The sequence below is a fragment of the Orbicella franksi genome, chromosome 2, assembly GCF_964199315.1.
Source record: "Orbicella franksi chromosome 2, jaOrbFran1.1, whole genome shotgun sequence".
Lineage (NCBI taxonomy): Eukaryota > Metazoa > Cnidaria > Anthozoa > Scleractinia > Merulinidae > Orbicella > Orbicella franksi.
Genome location: NC_138146.1, coordinates 29,971,804 through 29,989,591, shown reverse-complemented (window position 1 = coordinate 29,989,591; position 17,788 = coordinate 29,971,804). Strand labels below are relative to the sequence as shown.

At 39.9% G+C, this 17,788-nt stretch overlaps 1 protein-coding gene across 1 annotated transcript; it reads right to left on the bottom strand.

Moving 5' to 3' along the window:
- Positions 1–2,255: 2,255 nt before the first annotated feature.
- LOC145472915 (uncharacterized) lies at positions 2,256–16,094 on the bottom strand. The gene is made up of 16 exons (XM_081454996.1): positions 16,025–16,094; positions 15,055–15,630; positions 14,271–14,742; positions 12,522–12,766; positions 11,986–12,105; positions 10,410–10,478; positions 9,877–9,975; positions 8,935–9,372; positions 8,599–8,622; positions 7,611–8,003; positions 7,068–7,180; positions 6,442–6,575; positions 6,129–6,323; positions 5,455–5,618; positions 5,015–5,109; positions 2,256–4,657 (listed from the first exon to the last, which is right to left on the bottom strand). Exons 1-16 carry the CDS (start codon positions 16,092–16,094, stop codon positions 2,525–2,527), a joined length of 5,340 nt encoding a protein of 1,779 aa, XP_081311122.1. The 3' UTR covers positions 2,256–2,524.
- Between the last annotated feature and the right edge of the window lie 1,694 nt (positions 16,095–17,788).

Below are 17,788 nucleotides of genomic sequence, written 5' to 3'. Positions count from 1 at the left end.
GCCATCATTAATCGATTTAACGCTACCGTTAAATCGGGCTGCAAATACGACCGACCTTTGTTAATAAATCGGTCAAAGCGATGAATTTCTCTTACCTGTATCTAATAAGGCAGTTTTCGGAGCCAAATATATGAAGTCCTTTGGTCTTGGCTAGAACCCTCCAGACATGGCTCACTTAGAACTACCTCCTAGTCTGATTGTAGTGATTCAATCCCAAAGGTTTAAATATTTTCAATCATAAGTCACTCAATGTTTTCAATTGGCTGGCCAACAGAAACGATAGATTGTCCATTTGTTTTGTTGTTCTTTTGTCAAAACATGGTAAAACACCAGGTTGCTGAAAATAGCGAATCAAACATGACGCCATCTGGCTGTTGATGGGATTTCGTCCAAGGTTGGAGAAACAATGAACAAAAAATGTCGGCGTTTTAGTTCAATTTTAGGAACAAGTTTGTCTCTTTTCTCATAAAAGTATGTGTATAAATGGATGTATTTAGAAGAAATGTATGTTTGCTGTTGAATATTACTGCACTAACGTCACAAGTTTATTTTTGCAGACAACCGAATTCGGTGAAGGCTCGAGGAAATGGGCTTCCTTATGTCATTAAAATTTATGGTGTTTTTGGAACAATTCTATGGTATGAAAAAATACTGGAAAAGGAAGTATAGCTTTCCAACAAACTTGTAGTCTGTAGGATATTGGCGCATGCTGTTTTATTATCGAAATAGTAAAATAAGTAATTTGATGAGTAGAGTACATCGAGCTTACAACTTTCTGGAATTGTTTTCAGCCTTAGATGAAAGAAGTTTAACAGGTTGTTTTTTAACGCCATTTCATAACAATCCTATGAGGATGTTCCCCCAAAACGTCTACTTTGTTTAAAACAAACGCCGGTTGGGTAAATTCACGAGAATAAGATATTTTTCACACAAAAAGATTGTGCCTAAAATATGTGCAAATCAGTTACAACTGATGAAAGCGCTAACAACTATAGACTAGGATTACGTACACTGTATGTGGTCACTGGTATATGAATTAAAAAACACCATTTAATTGCTTGTGAATCCCAAAACGTCCCGTTTACTTACTGTTTGATTTGCTAGCTCAGTGCACATCTCTTGTCACCTCACGTCACGCCAAACCAAATGGGGACTGGGTAGACATACCAGGAAAAATGGGAACGAGTGATAGGAGATACTTTTCAACCCAGAATTACACGCCGCGCCGTATTGCCTAGAATGATTGTTGTAAGGCCGTAACAGATCAGGTTAATTGCATAATAGACTGTGAACAAACTAGCATATTTCCACTGGCTTTCACTTCGAACTTGGTTTGCTCTATCTGAGAGATGGAACTATGTATCTTGGAACTCTTACAGACAAGTATCTCCAAGGATTGGAAAACGAAATATCTGCGTAAAGTTTAGATCGTGGTCACAGTTATTCCAGTTTCTCTCAGTAATTGAACAATTAAAAAGGGATCATTTTTGTGCACTATGAATTTGATGCCGAGCACTATTGGCCTTGGACCAAATTTTATCACTCGCCTGTAATCAAATGGGTTCTATTTGTTCAAAATTATGTGGGAAATCTTCTTAACATCAATTGAATGTATTGACGTTAGTTTGAGATTTGTTTTATTGACTCGACAGACGAATCTTTAAATGACAAAACAGACAAATTCGGCGTTGAATTGCATGGATTTATTTATATTTAACTACAATAAGGGAACTGATTTTTTTGGATTATCGCTATAGTCCTTCAGTAATCTTTTCACAGCACCATGGTATTCTATATTAGTTTACTCACACCATTTCTAACTCAGTCAGGAATTTAACACGTACTTTACAACTGAAGATATATCTGTCTATTCCGTACTTTTCTCGTGCTATTGAGGTATTCATCTACGCCAGGTTATTATTTCATTTTGTTCCCTAACTTTCATTAAGACTCTAATTGAAGACTACTCTGTCTTTTATTTTTCCATGCATTTCTTGAACGGATGCTTTTCTTAAATGAATTTCAGCACCAAGAGCACTAAGATGTATAACATAAATCAGCGATAAAAATGTAAATGTATTTCTATATAAAACAGAATATACTACGCCTCGAGAACGTTTTAGCTTACTCAGTAAGTATTAGCTGTAAAAATGACGACAAAAGGACGATACCTTGAATAATTTTAATGTCTATTTATTAAACTATTCTAATAGCTAGCCCCTCATGTCGAGCTAGATTTGATACTGGTTAAATCGTTCTACAAACGAATCCTGTTTTTTCAAAACATATCATAATTTTACATGCTTAGAGAAGAAATGCCCGAGTTGCGGTGGCTGTTTGTTTCTCTCTCCATATGTGAGACTGAGAGGAATGTCAAGAATTTTCCTCTGTAGGAATTCAGGTGAGGCTTCTGTCGCTGGTGTGTGTTTGTTGCATTAATAGATTCAGTTAGTTCCGCTGGAAAACAATGATTATACCGACCTCTACTAACTATGTACCGACTTACTAACAAATAAAATCAAAATTACCCCTTTTTAGTTTTCTTCACTTTCAAAATGCTCTTTTGCTTTTTAGTTTTCTTTTTTGTCCCCTTTCCTCCTTTTTTAACTTCCTTCTTTTTCTTTTCTGTTTTCTTCTTAGTATTCTTTCGGTTTCCACCTCTGTTTTTACAACAGTAACTTGCGCAATATGGTGGACAGAAAACACCTGGAAAGTGAGTACATGACACGGGGCAATTGCTTGGAAAGACTGGTGTATACGGCTGGGGAGGAATGAAAGGCCGTGGAAGAGACGATGCTGGGGCTGCCTGAAGGGAAATTTCAGGAAGCTGAACAATAATTGAATGTGGAGCTGCAGGAGGAATCTTTGGTACATTCGGGTTGACAAGGGCAGGAACAACACCCCCAATAGCTGGCTGAGGTACTTTGGGAGTCATTAGGTTAGAGAAAGGATTTAGGACCTTCGAGGCAACGTAGCTTGGTGGCATAAAAGGTTGACGTGGTGGCATTAATGGTGAACACGGCGTAGTCGCAGTTGGAACACATGGCACTGGGGCGGAGGAAGGGGCAGCTGATCCTTGAGGAGGTGGGCGAAAATTGAAATATACACTCCCTTGCACCTGCAGTGGCCTTGTTAACAGGATAGGTTTTGCCTCACTCTCGTCTGGTTTTGTTGGGGGCTTTGTTGGTATGTTTCCTGTGTTTGGAAGACAGGGATTCGCTACGGAAGGGATGCAGGGTTTCATCATGGAGAAAGTGTTTTGTCCCATAGGATACGGACGAGAGGGAAGACAGGGATTATTTATAGTAGGAATACATGGACCCGCAGCCGGAGGAGAAGGAGGAATAGCTGGTACTGGCTTCGGATACACTAAAATAGAGCCTTTTAGAGAAATGGGCCCTTTGGCTGGAATAGGTCTAGGTGGTTTCTGTTTTGGCTTGTCATCTAGAACTGGTTTCATGACAGGAGGATACTGGCGCTGAGGCATTGGAACCCAAGGGGACATCACCAGGGGCCTTCTCATAACCTGTGGCCATACAGGAGGGCGATACCCTTGAAACGGAGTACGATAGCCATACATATTTGGTGTGTATTGCGCTGGTCGCTGCAATAGGGAAAGAGGCATCACTGGTGGGGCAAACGGGGTATATAATGCAACTGGAGGCTGCCAATATGGTTGTTTTCCATAAGGAACTGGATAGGAACCTACAATTGGTTTAGGCATGACAGCTCGAGACTTCCCTTTCATATGCGAGGGTTTCGAAAGCTTTCTTGCTCCAGCCGTTGGCGGGCAAGGATAGAAAGGGCGAGGAATGCACAGTACAGGAACAGATAATGGCATGGGAAAGAAATTTGATGAAGGTGGTGGAGGTGCGGGTGGTGCGGGTGGCAGATGTATTACGTGTTGTGGTGGGTCCACTACTTTTGTAGTCTGGGTAGGAGGATTTATCGCTGGTGGACAAGGCTCGTAAGCACTAGGAATACATGGTGGCTGCGTCTGAAGAGGTGGCAGATGAATTATATGCTGTGGTGGATCTGTTATCTTTCTCGTCTTATATTTAACACGGGGACTCATGAGAGGTGGACAGGGATTGTAAGCGCCAGAAATACATGGTGGTTGCATCTGAGGAGGTGGCAGATGAATTATATGTTGTGGTGGGTCTGTTACTTTTGTCGTCTTATATTTAACAGGGGGACTCATGAGAGGTGGACAAGGATTGTAAAGGCTAGGAATACATGGTGGTTGCATCTGCGGAGGTGGCAGATGAATTATATGTTGTGGTGGGTCTGTTACTTTTGTCGTCTTATATTTAACAGGGGGACTCATGAGAGGTGGACAAGGATTGTAAAGGCTAGGAATACATGGTGGTTGCATCTGCGGAGGTGGCATATGAATTATATGTTGTGGTGGGTCTGTTACTTTTGTCGTCTTATATTTAACAGGGGGACTCATGAGAGGTGGACAAGGATTGTAAAGGCTAGGAATACATGGCGGTTGCATCTGCGGAGGTGGCAGATGAATTATATGCTGTGGAGGATCTGTTACTTTCGTTGCCTTTACAGGGGGATTCATCTGAGGCGGACAAATGTTGTAAGCACTAGGGATACACGGTAGCTGTACAGGTCTTGGTGGTTGTATAGCCATCCGATTCAAATACTTTGGCGTGAGAACAGGAGCTCCAGGCAACACCAGTGGCTGGACAAGTACTGGACGTGGCTGCGGCTGAAAGATTCTCCGGGGAATTCCCGGCTGAGGCATTTTATAAGATCCCCGTATCGTTTGGGCAGCTTGAGTTCCAGGTGGACAAGGTCTCTGTAGGGTTGGAACACATCTCACGGACAGAGTTACTGGCACAGCTACAGGCCGGGCTTGTGGAGCTACAGTTTGCGCAGCAAACATGTTAACTTGTGGGCTCATTGGGTACTTAAACAAACGAGGAAGAATCGATCCTTTAGGGGCTGCCTGGGCTATCACTGCATGTCGCATGCCGGTGTATTGGACGTTATTGGCAGCGACTATCTTTGAGTTACAACAGAATGGGTTGCAAGACACGACGCAGGTTGTGAGGCAGCTTGAGGTGCAAGTTCCCAAGACGGCTGGTGGGACGCCTGCAACGAGCAACACTTGCCTTAGACTTAAAGTAAGAAAGACATTTTCTTATATATATGCAAAATACACCTGCTTTTGCAAAATTATTTTGATAGCATCGCCAAAACTCCCGGTCACCTTTCTCAAAATAGAGAGCCTTCACTGAACTCTTCCTTGCCGCCCACTTCTGGTAGATCAAGAGTTAAATCGCTATTACAGACAGTCATGATCTCAAAGGCTTTGTGTTAACGTGTTTACATAAACATCTTAGGAAATAATGAGAATCACGTCAACGATCGCGAATGCAAAACCTATCATTTTACAGTAATAATATCTATGTAGAAAATGTAAAGTAAAATCCATACCTGGATGCACTATCCTAACAGACTGAATAAGCGATTTTTGATTTAAAGGAGCTGAAAGTCGCCCAAGGTTCTTCCTCAAATGGTCTTGAAGTGGCTTAGTTGGGTCAGGAGCTACACCAGGACCAAACTTCAGAATGGTTGACACTGTTACTGTGGGCTTCACACTGGCGAATTCGAGCAAAAAAGATACTTAACGAGTAGCGGTCTTTAAAGAAACAATGACTTCCACTGAGACAATTTGTAGTGAAGTAGGGAGAGAATATGGATTGTAAACGTCTGCAATTTATGCTAGTTTTGCATCTCACATTTTGATGACAAATTGAGTCGTATCACTGATCATTATATGATCCTGCTCATTCAGTTGCCGAAATGCCATTTGGCTCGACGACCACGCTGAGAGTGTCATAAAGCAAGTTATAAGGCAAGTTATAAGGCACCATTATTTCACCATGACAAATACAAATTACCGAGAGATAAAGCAGTTGATGAAGAAGGCTGTCTATGTCATCTGTTTGTCGTTCAGCCTGCGCGTCTGTCTATTCGTTGGTCAGTCGGTTTGTCGTTCTGTTGTTTGCACACCTAATGACAATACAAAATCGTACATGCTTGAGCAGCCTTCAATTTGTAGCATGATAATCGTTTAATTGGCTGACAAAAACTAAATAGCAACCTACTTGGAGGTCCCACTCGAAGTTGGCTTTGAAGCCGGAGTTGTGGCCTGCGTGGTTCCTGGTGAAAACAGTGTTGGTCTGGTCGTTGGTCTGCCAGTTGCAACGGAGACAGACGATGTGGTGGTCTGGGAACCAAGTGTCGTTATTCCGGGCTTTGTTGGTTTGGTTGATGTTTGAGGGGATGGCTTCGTACTTTTACTATTTTTTAAGTTTCAAATAAGAAATAATATATTATTTGTAAACATCACCATTATTGAACAGATTCGCTTTGAAAATTATTCAATTCAGTAATATTGCGGCTTGAACTGTTACTTACGTGAACTCTTCGACGTATCCCGATACAAATGTAGTGTCGATTTTAAAAATTTCCAACAGCTGAAAAGAAGATTGTAAAAAAGATAAATAATATACATACAAATAGGAAATATTTGCTATATCGACACTGTCCATCTAGAAAGTTTGAACGTTCTTTGCAGCCCTTCATGTTGTATGATGCATGATGATCATGATAAAGCCGATGGGTCAAGCAATCAAGCCCTGGCTATTGTTCTTGTATTGTTTTTTTTTTTTCTTGGAAGATACAATTGCAACGAAAGAAATGCAACAAAGTTATGGTTACGTGTAACGAAAACCAGAGCTAGATAATGATTGCGTCAGCCTAGCTGGTAAGGTACTCAGGCTTAGGGATAAATTTTATTAACTGCACCAGGAGGAGGAGCCGGAGTGACCAGGTGGTCAAGGGGAGGGGGGGGGGGGGGGAGGGGCGTCCCGGGTCTCAAGAATGCCACTTCTGAAGTTGGCTGGTCTTTTGTTTACATTATCCCTAAAAGGTCCACAATGTCTTGGGGTGCGCAATACATTATGTTGAGGTAATTTGTAACGCTAGCTAGCTGCGGTTATGTAAAGGGAATCAATTATTCATTTACGGCACTATATGCCTACCAGTGTTTCTATCTTTTGTTTCAGCTCCATATACGATAGTGTGGTCGTTTGGCTATAGTCATCTGTCCATAGTAAGGAAACTAGCTGAAGTTTCACTCGGTATGTTATGAGACCTGAAATGTTTTTTCAAACGAAGACAACGATTTCGTGAATGAAAATTATTGCTTTAGTTCATACTTGTCTTTTTGTCTTGTCTTTGTTATTAGCTGTAAATCTGTCTTGGTATCTTTCGTGTTTATTTGCAAGTATTAATTTTAGGAAGGGCGAGGATGGATCATCAGGTTGTAAACTATATGGATAAGCGATTTCATCCCATGATATGTTTAACGACTGGCAAACATATATCATTCATTCATTGAGATCTTTTTCTTTTGTGTATGCAGTTTAAAAAAAAGGGAAAGAAAGGAAACGATTACGTTTCCCAGTCCGATCAAAAAGCATTCCACTTCGTACGAACGGTGGTCACTACAAGAAAATATGTTTGTTCCTATTATAAAAAATCTATCTCAAAAATTATCAATAATCTTGAAGTGAAGCCCTCACCTTCAAGTGGTTGCCTTGAAATGTAAGTATGAGGCTCAGTACATGGAGCATCGGACATGGTGCCGTAACTGGACATTTCAATGCAAACACAATCCTCTTTTGATCCAGTTGGTTCGTTTACTTTCCAGCTGGTGTATTCGACGCTGGTGCCGTCAGACCAAGTATAAGTTCCCTCAGTAATCAGATCGTTCAGGCCTGTCCAAATTAAACCTGTTTTTCCTGTAGGGACCAGTTTCTGTACGAAAGTTTCCTCTGATGTCTTGTGAAACGATATCAAGGTAGCGTTTTCCTTTGCGCTCTGGAACAATGCTCCGTCCCAATTCTGCTTGTCTGAGTGATACTTGTAACAAGTGCCGTCTTCATTCGTATAGCCAGGGTTGCAAGACACTATGGCTATTAAATAAACAGCACAGTGTTAAACAACGTCTCAGTCTTGTATGTATAGAGCGGTTTACAATTGAGTGTCGTCAAACCAAAACCAATTTCAAAGGACACAGACAAGAATACAGTTAACCAATCAAAACTCGAAGTAATTGCATATAGCTGACGTGAAACGCGGGGAAAAGAGTGCGAGCGAGTCACAATGGGTTTTGGTTTTACTTTTGATTGGATGACATAGTGGCGCGAGTTTTTTTTTAAGCCAATCTTGTAGCGTAGTTGATGCAAAACCAATCGCTATTGGACACTCATATGAAGACCGCTCTCTAGAGCCAGGCTAATTTGATTTAATTTAATTTGCAGAGAAAATGACATAAAATAAATAATTCACTGGGTCAGAATATTTATCATCAGTGCTGTGCTAAATGAGGATACTGTAAATAATCAAACAAATGTTGTGAATAGAACAGAAGACGAATGCGCCTAGATAATTACAATTTTGCCAAATTTCATGTTGGAGAATAAAGATTATTAAGCCAGGTGCCATTCAGCAACTCTACGGATGCATTACGAAAATATAAAATATAAGAAATATAAAAAAATGACTCACCACTCTGCAGCAGGATGAACACATCTAAAAAAATTCAAAACGTAAGGTAGTTAGATCAAAGAAAGCAAATCTCATTATAAAATGTCCTCGATTACGTCTTGTTGACTAATTAATAAAAGGGAATTGAAGAATATAATTAACTAACAGGATTACATAGTGACTAGCACTTAAAGGAATGTAAATCTTGAAAACGCTTTAATTTAAGCAGAACAAAAAAAAAAATAAGAGGATAAGAATAATACGCAAGACATGTCAAGAGCTATGATAAAAAAAGTCATCTTTGAGACATTCAGGTCCGTTTTACTAGAGTTACTTTGACTTATTTTGTGAATGTACCTGTGTATGGTAGAACGTTGTCTTTCAGTAAAGATGGTGGTTTATTTCCCGGCATTGGGTCAAAGTACACCACAACAAAAAACTTTGCAGTTGGCGACCTGGTCAATCCAACGCCTACAAAATTATTTGAGAGCCATATAAGGTGAATGAAAGGCAACGCGAGAACTTTTAACTGTCGTCTCGCCCAGTCATAATGCTTCACTGAAGTGTACCATGTGACCACAGACGTTTGAGCCAATCCCGTTCGAGCACCAACCTTTGAGAAGACATTCGTGCCGTAACTCGTGTTCGGATCTATCGACGTGGTGCCACGACTGAGCAACGTTTGCGCCCAGTTCTGAGCGGCTATGGAAATGCGAGTCGAGAGGATAAGCGGGCCTGCGCCGTGGAGTCGTCGGAATCGGTTGATGTACTCCACAACTTCTATTCTGAATCCGTCTGAAACGAAAACAGGATTTAACTTTTAACTGACTTCTAATTAACTTTTATTATACTCAATTTTACAATACCATGGCTTCAAATACTGTATCGGCTTTCTATGGCCTGCATATAAATAGAATTTAATCTTCCCACTCCTCAGAGAAGGTGTTAGAGTCCTCTTCCGATTTTGTTTCAGGAAACTTTCTTGCCTTGTATTCCCAAGAGCAACCAACACTCTAATGTAGTCATACATGTACCACTGATCGATATATGGTTAAAAGATAAAGAACTCGTAAAATACAATAAAGATGTTAAAATATCTTTAAAGTATATTCATAAGATATATGTATGCCGTTGAATTTTCCATGGAAATAAGAAATTTTAAAGAAACAAACACGTGAGAGAAATGAATAAAGGGTGTCAAGACTTTGAGCTGGTCAAACGACGAAATTCACATAACTTAAACCTAATGCTATTGCTTTTATCCAACTTATGCAAAGTTTGATTTTTGAAGTAACCAACCTATATTCGTAATAACTCTTGGTGTGGTAACTCGTCCCGTGCCAGATGGAGTGGTGGACTTTCCTGCAGGTGTAGATGGAACGCTTCGGACAGTTGGACCTTACAAAGACAAAGAGAACATGATGTTTCCGCACTAAAAATCTACTGTCACAAGAATTGTGTTAATCATACAATCAAACGAAATATGAGGCAACCAAATCAGTTTATTCCATGAGAAGACAACTCAAAGAGATCGTGCCTGACTCTGAGAATGTATATTAATTTCCACTGCCTACTTTTCCTTTTTGTGTTGATGTTACTGTTTTTTAGAGACATAACTTGTTAGTTGACGTTCGATAACACGTATCGGGTTTGTCATTCATTCAACGTCTCCCGGAACCACGAGGAGCAGCAGTACTTATTATCCACAGTAACACATGGTTATTGGAAGAACTGTTGTCCGTTACCTTAACAGGTTTTTTCGTTTCCATTGTATCTATTCTAGCCTGTTGCTTTCATATAAAAGAAGAAAATTAAAGATAAGGAATGGTTACCTGTTAATCTAGTGGTAGGTCTTCCCGTTGGTCTTGTTGTAGGTATTCCTGTAAAGTAACAATTTTTATTTTTTGAGGGTAGCACACGACAGTAAAAACTGATAAACCAGTGGCCCTCAATCTAAATTACAAATACAGTCAAACCTCTGTTAAGCGGCCACTCTCGGGGACGAGACAACTGGCCGCTTAATAGAGGTGGCCGTTTAATAGACGTTCACCCGAAAACAACTTTGGGCGTGGTTCAGTTTTCACTTTATCAAATATATAAGTACAAACAAATGCAAGTGGAGAAAAAGTAGAACAATGATGGTTATAATACGGTCCATAACTTCAACAAAAGCCAAAGAAACGATCACTTTTCCACATTGTCATACTTTTAGATTTATCTGGCTAAAAATGTCCTACTTCAAATCTTCCTGGCCGTTTAATAGAGGTATAGAAGAAAACAAAATCACGCTTGGGACGGCAAGAGCTGGTCGCCCGCTTAATAGAGGTGGCCGTTGACTAGAGGTTTTTATTACAGTGTATAGCTGACAATTTGTCTGGGACTTTGGCCGCTGGCCGCCAAATAAAAGTTAGCCCCTTAATAGGGGGGCGCTTAATAGAGATTCTATTGTAATAATAATACTAAGACAAATACAGCAAATTAAAAATGTAAAATACTAGAAAATGAGAGAAAGTATATACATCAGAATTCTCTGATGAAAAGACATTTATACACGTAGCGTAGAAACTAGGCTAAAAAGTATTTTTTAAGAGCAGTTTTAAAGGCGTCAACGGTGTCTTTCTTATCGAGTGAATCGCATTCCAAAGCTTAAACCCACGAACTTGAAAAGTACTCCCCCTCCCTTCAGTTTCCCTATTATAACGTGGACACACCAAATTACACATTCCATAGCGGTTAGCTCTGGTGACACTCCTGTTATCTGCATTTCTAGGTAATAGGTTCGTAATATACCTTGGACAGTCTTTTTCGTTTTTTATGCGCCTAAATATTAAACTCCAGCTCCAGCAATAGTAAAATAGCCTGATAAATTAATCTTAATTAAACTAAGTTTAATACGCCAATCCAAATTTAATTTTGCCTTACAGTAAAGAGAATAACAAACGAGGAACGGGCAAATTACGGCGATATTAATAACTACTTGTTAACCGTACCGTGAGTGAGACCGCCTTGCCTTATTGCCCAAACAATAGCGAGGTCAATACGGCAAGGCCAAGGATTGAGATCTTTACCGAACAATCGAGGTTAACAAGTTGTTTGTTATATGGCTTTTTGCTTTGCTTTTGCAGGCCCGTTATCGGCTCGTGGACATCACGAGAGAAAAATGCTCTAGAATTGGCTAATCAGAGCGCACGTTATATCGGCTACAAACACAAGCCACATAATAAGTAATGGACAGCGGATAGAGAGTTTAAAGTGATTAATACTATCCTTGCAATTGCAATTAGCAGGCTGCTTTTTTTTCAGCAGCCACAAGGATAATTTCTTTAACCAGAAGTGACAGAGAAAACGAATTAAAATTTATTTGTTTATTTATTTATTGATTGATTCATTGATTTATTTATTTATTACCTTCACATCTATGCCCACGATAACCAGGTTTACAGCGACAACGATAACCAGTTTTATCTTTTGAAGCGACGATACAGCTTCCGCCATTTTTACATGGGCTGGAAAGACAAGGATCTTTCTCTGAAATTATACAAAAAAAAGTCTTGATATAAGAGGAAGAGAAAATGGTTACTCAAAGGAATGCAATTTAACAATACATTATTATATTAAAAACTGGATCATTGGATAATGCAGTTCAAGAGTTTTCAATGGCTTAGCCAGCATGGTATATGAGCCATTATACCTTGCTCTACACAAATGGTTAGCGTACGCGTGATTCCTTGGGGCGCTTTTATTTTTATTTTAATTTGTTTCTACATTTTAGGGGCGTTTTTAATTAAAAAAATTATTCCACTCACTCTTGTTGGATATGAGATGGTTATAGCCAACTCGATGCTTCCCGCCTCGTCGGCTATCAACCATCTCTTATCTAACGCACGCTCGTGGAATAATTGTTAAATACACTGATTGCATAGAGATTACATTAAGCCACTTACGGTCCCTAGCAGCACACTTCTTCTTTATGGTCGCTATCTGATTGGAGGTCAACATCATTCCATATATTTGCAGGCACGTGACCCGACCTCTAAAATACTGATTAACACCACTCACGGCACCCATTCGAATGGAATGCTGGGTAGCCAGGTGTATTCGGCTCATTCTTGTGCGAAAAACCTGAAACATCAAATAAATGCAAAAGAAAATGTCAAAACTTGCTGGAATTCTTTGAAAATCAGAGCTACTAGTTAGTATTCAGATAATCTCGTAAAGTAATTTTTGTCTGTCTCTAAACCTATTGTTAATAAACTCCGTAAACTGTCGCCTATAAGCCCTTCCCCCCCCCCCCCGCCCCACTTATAAGGCCCCCGCTTATGAACCCATCTACCGCTAAACCAAAAAATACATCCGGTTATAAGCCCCTCCGGATGTAATCCCCACTCTAGCTTTCCTTGTTTTGAATTCGCTTTATTATGACGTTTTAATTAAAGCTTAATTACCAGTGAATAAGTCTTATGCACGATTACGTCACATGCTTAAACTTCACCACCAAGCCTCGTTTACGAGAAATTTTCTCAAACCTCAGGCACCATTGCGTTGTTTTCACGAGGGTATTCTTTTCATCTTTGCTGCTTTCTGAATTTGTCCAGGACACAATTTTTAATTTGCATTTTAAGGTGGGACTTGAAACAACACCATGTTTTAAACACTTTCTCGCGGCTAAGATTTAACTCCAAACCATGGCAAAGTATACATTTTTAAAAAGCTTAAAGACCAAAAATTATGGAAAAAGTATTTCTGTACCCTATAACTGTATTGTAACCTGACACCCGCTGATTAATATTGCCACCTGCTGAGGAATGCCAGGGCTTACTTGAGAAAAGATAACTCCTACAAGAACTGATCAAAAGGAATAATTTTTTACATTTTATAAAAGAAAACAAATAGCTTCCTGGGATAAGCATAGAGATTTTTGAAAAGTTAAAAATGCACGAAGTGATGACCAGTTAAATCTCACAGAAAATCTAGCATACGTTTCAATACATAACTTCGACAGAATGCACTGCATGGAAAAGTTCTATGCTTATCCCACAGAACGCACTAAGAACAACAAATCCTGAAAATTTTAGCTCAATTGAATAAATCCTTCTCAAGATATCTTTTCTCGAAGGCGAAAATAACTCGTTTTGAGAAAACGAGCTTTAAACTTAAAGTAACGGTACTTGTCAAAATAATATTTCAATACCTTAAGGTTCGAGTTCCGTGAATAACAAAACTTCGAATTTCTTTCAGAATTTTAGGTTACGTCCCGCCTTAATAGCGAAGCTTGGGGTAAAATTTGCTTATCTGATGCATAAAGGATATCCTTTTAAAGGATTTTATCGTTTCCTCTGTTCTTGAAAATTTTACATAGAAGCGCTTATTCGTGGATGATCTGGTGTTATAGTTAGTTATGCATTGTACTGAATTTAATTTAATCCAGGCTTTTTTTGTGCTCATCATACATCAAGTAGTAAAACTGGTGGAAAAACAAGAATAACACTGGAAGGCAATTGGCCTTAAGAAATACGGGAACTGCCTGTTCTCTGGTGTTCTCGCGAAGAAAATTAAGCGCAATGCGCGTTTTTGTCACACTAGCTATCGTTTTAAATGTGTTTGGGAGCAGTAACCTCATGCACATGAACCATAGTTTAAATAGGGAGTTATTAATGATATTTATACATTGTTCAAATATGTACAATGGAAATCATCCTACCACCCGTCCGTTGACCCACAAGGTTGCATATCCGTGGGTGTTATCGTATATGAGACCCACATAATACCATCTTCTTGGCACGAAATGAGTAAAGTGCAGTTTTCTTCTGTAGTAACTTCGACGACTGTAAACACGACCCTCAAGCACACGCGTGCCTGACAGCCAAAGACCAAGACCGTGCCCGCTTTTTCGATAGTTGACGATCGGGCCGGGTTTTTCCTCGGGATAAACCCATAAAAATATAGAAATTGACGTCCACGTGTCAAGTTTTCCTGTAGCTGAATTAGGGAAGTCGATGTAGCTGTTGGGTGTTCCTTGTAGATAAAAAGATCCCCCAGGTCTCCCATACGGCCCCATTGCACTGGTTACTGAACTTAAATACCCCGTGGGGGCTCTTCGTGCGCTGATGTCCCTTCCCCGGGTTTGCGTGTTCAGTGGATAGATCGCAAATGCCACAGGGAGAGCTGTAAGTTGGAAGAAAAAAAATTGGCGTTAATCTCGTCGTAACTAAAACGGATTTAACTAACATAGGAATATTTTACTTTTTTGGTCTTTTGCATTTGAGATTTGAATTAAATAAGTATGGGAAGAACTATGGCAACGATCCAGAAACAAGGAGCGATATAAACAATTTGTTAAAAGTAAACGGTTTGAGAAAAAAAAAACGAAGTGCGAGCTAGCATGTGATGAATTTGTAACTAATCTCAATAGCGCACGTGTCAGAAGACAGAAAATTAATCATGAACGGTTTGATTTTTACTGCAGTACATACTCACCATTTCTACATGTGGTTACTGCCAATCTTCCTATCACTCTCTTTAGACCACTAAACCTGCTGGATCGAAAAATATGTGATGACTTCTCCACGATTAACCTCAATTCATATTCTTTGGTGTATTGCCCTATAGCCAAAGCGTACACTTGCACGCCTTGAGCTTTCAAAGGCAGCACCGCCTTGTCAAGCGGTAAGGAATCCCTGGTACGAGTTTGAAAACCGTCCGTCATCAGCACCAGTATTTTGGGTACATTACTCCGTACACCGCCATCTTCCGAAAACACTTGTTCGGCTGCCACTTTCAGTGCTAAATCAATCCTTGTCAGTCCTCTAGTGTAAGGAATTCGTTGTACGGCATAGTAGAATCTCGAGTAGCTGGTGTACTGAGTGAGCGATATCGCGACCTGCGCACCCGTGCTGTAAACTATGACCGCGGCGTGCGTGCCTGAGCGCGAGATTCCGAATCTGGCGATGGTATTGCGTACAAAGGTCTTTTCTTGGTAATATCCCCAACTTCCCACACTGCCCGAGGCATCTATTGCAAAGGCAATATCAACCGATCGTCTACAGAAGGCTCCTGTTAAAATAAAGTTAATTGATGTTGAAAGTCTTTATCTAAGTTCGAATCTATTTTCAACGATTAGATCGGTTGGATGGTATGAAATAGTTCTTTTGAGTAACTATTAATTAAAACAATAAGGAGAGTAGACTGAACATCATACTGCAAGCAAAAGAGTGACTCACTTTTCTCCATAAGCATTATCCATTGAGACACAGCTATTTATGAACTACCGTATTCGTTATTTTCGTTTTACTGGGTAACTGTAAGTGAGAAAAACCTTTATTTAGCTAGGGTGGCCCATTCAACATCATGGTTGGTATCCAGAAGGACCCTGGGTTGAATAACCATTCTTGAACATTGTTGTTCTCGTTCTTTTGCAGAAAGGTTCTAGAATCTTTTGAGAACTTACCATTGCTCTGTTGAAAGAAAAGAGCAGCAATGGCTAGCTGCAGAAACAGCAAGAAGTGTAGTGACGCCATTGCAGTCTGAAAGAAAACCAGAATCATCCACTGAAACGTTTTCTCTCCTCGCTAACAATAATAACTATTTGCTATTGTCACTACTCCGATAATATCCAGTTTTTCTTTTTCAATGTACGGTGGAACTTCACAAGTAACCCGTTAAAACAATATTCGAGTAAACGACGTTTAATAAACGTTGGCCGACAGAGCATAATTCAATTAACCATTTCCACCGTTTCAAAAACTTTAACTATTTTTGTGAAAAAAAATAAAAAATAAAAAAAATAGAAACCCATCATTTGGCAGAAAATAATCACATTTCAGGATTGGGCCACCTTGAAACATGGCGCGTGAACTTTTCTTCAGTGAACTGACCTTGTTTTTTAGAGTAGTGCTAGTTAGTTTTTTTTTTTTTTTTTTTATCCTACCCGGAATGTGGAAAGCGCGAGAGATGCTAGAACGGAAGTTAACACACGGTACGGCAGCACCTAAATAAGATCCAGTATTACATTTCTGTTGTGAAAAACGACTGCTGAGTCTCATTTCTGTTTTCTTTCCATAATCTCCCTGACTTTTCTAATTTTTACTCACTAAAACCTTGAGAATCTTCGCCGATGTTCAATGAGCTCAAGGTCCTAGAGAACAAGTCTGTGTAAATGTCCAACACTGACACGTGCCAGCCGAATGCCGCAAGGCTAACGACGTAGGAGAACGCTTAAGGCTGGTTCTCATATTATGGCCCCGATCGTTTCAATCACCGCTGTCACTTCAAAAAGTGGTCTTACACAGATGATTGTTAATGCTGGTAGCGATTAGAGCGATCGCGATCGCTTGGATCGTCCGTGTTCTATCCGGGCGATTGGTCGCAGACCGGAGCGATCGTGAACGATTTTATGAGAACTACTTTCTCACCGGGAGACGATCGAAGCGATCCAAACTGTCCCATGGTGCATCAGTATTATCCAGGTCTCAACACGGCCTCACAACCAACATGGTCATTAAAACATTTGAGTTTAATCAGGCATTGTTCATGGAACAAGTTCAAAAATACGAGATTATATACAGCAAGTATTCAAATGACTATAAATTAAAATAAATATATTAGGTTTAACTCTTAAAAAGCTATAGGAGAAAAGTTTGGTTTGGATGTCCCCAAGGCAGAGAGAAGATGACGTTACTTGAAGAAACGAAAGAGTGTTCCATCAGGCCCAGGCCTTGACCGCGCGCTTTACTCATACCAGACGATTGGGGCGATTATATGAAAATCCCTTTATTGCTCCCAATCGCTTGGATCGCCTCTGATTAACTCGGCGGTTGCAAACGATCGCGACGATCGAAACGATCTGGGCGATTATATGAGAACCATACATACATAACTCGTAATGAAGGCATGCACTGAATTGCATTCGGGGAACGAAGTAAGGAGATGACTTCCTGACTATACAAAATTCACTAATATGAAATTAAACAAGAAAATTTAAACTGAATGAGACCATGTGCCATTTGGCATGAGGTAGATTGGCGAGGAATCAATCAATCAATCGATGAATTTTTTTAGAAAAGTTAAAATGAACTTGATGTACTTTCTGAAATAACAGGACCAGAAGGCGTGCTTGTGTCATTTTGATTATACTCTTACAAGTAGTACTCAAACCTCTATACTGTTAGCTGTGGGATGAAGCTTTAAGCGATCAATTTGTCAAGATGGCCAT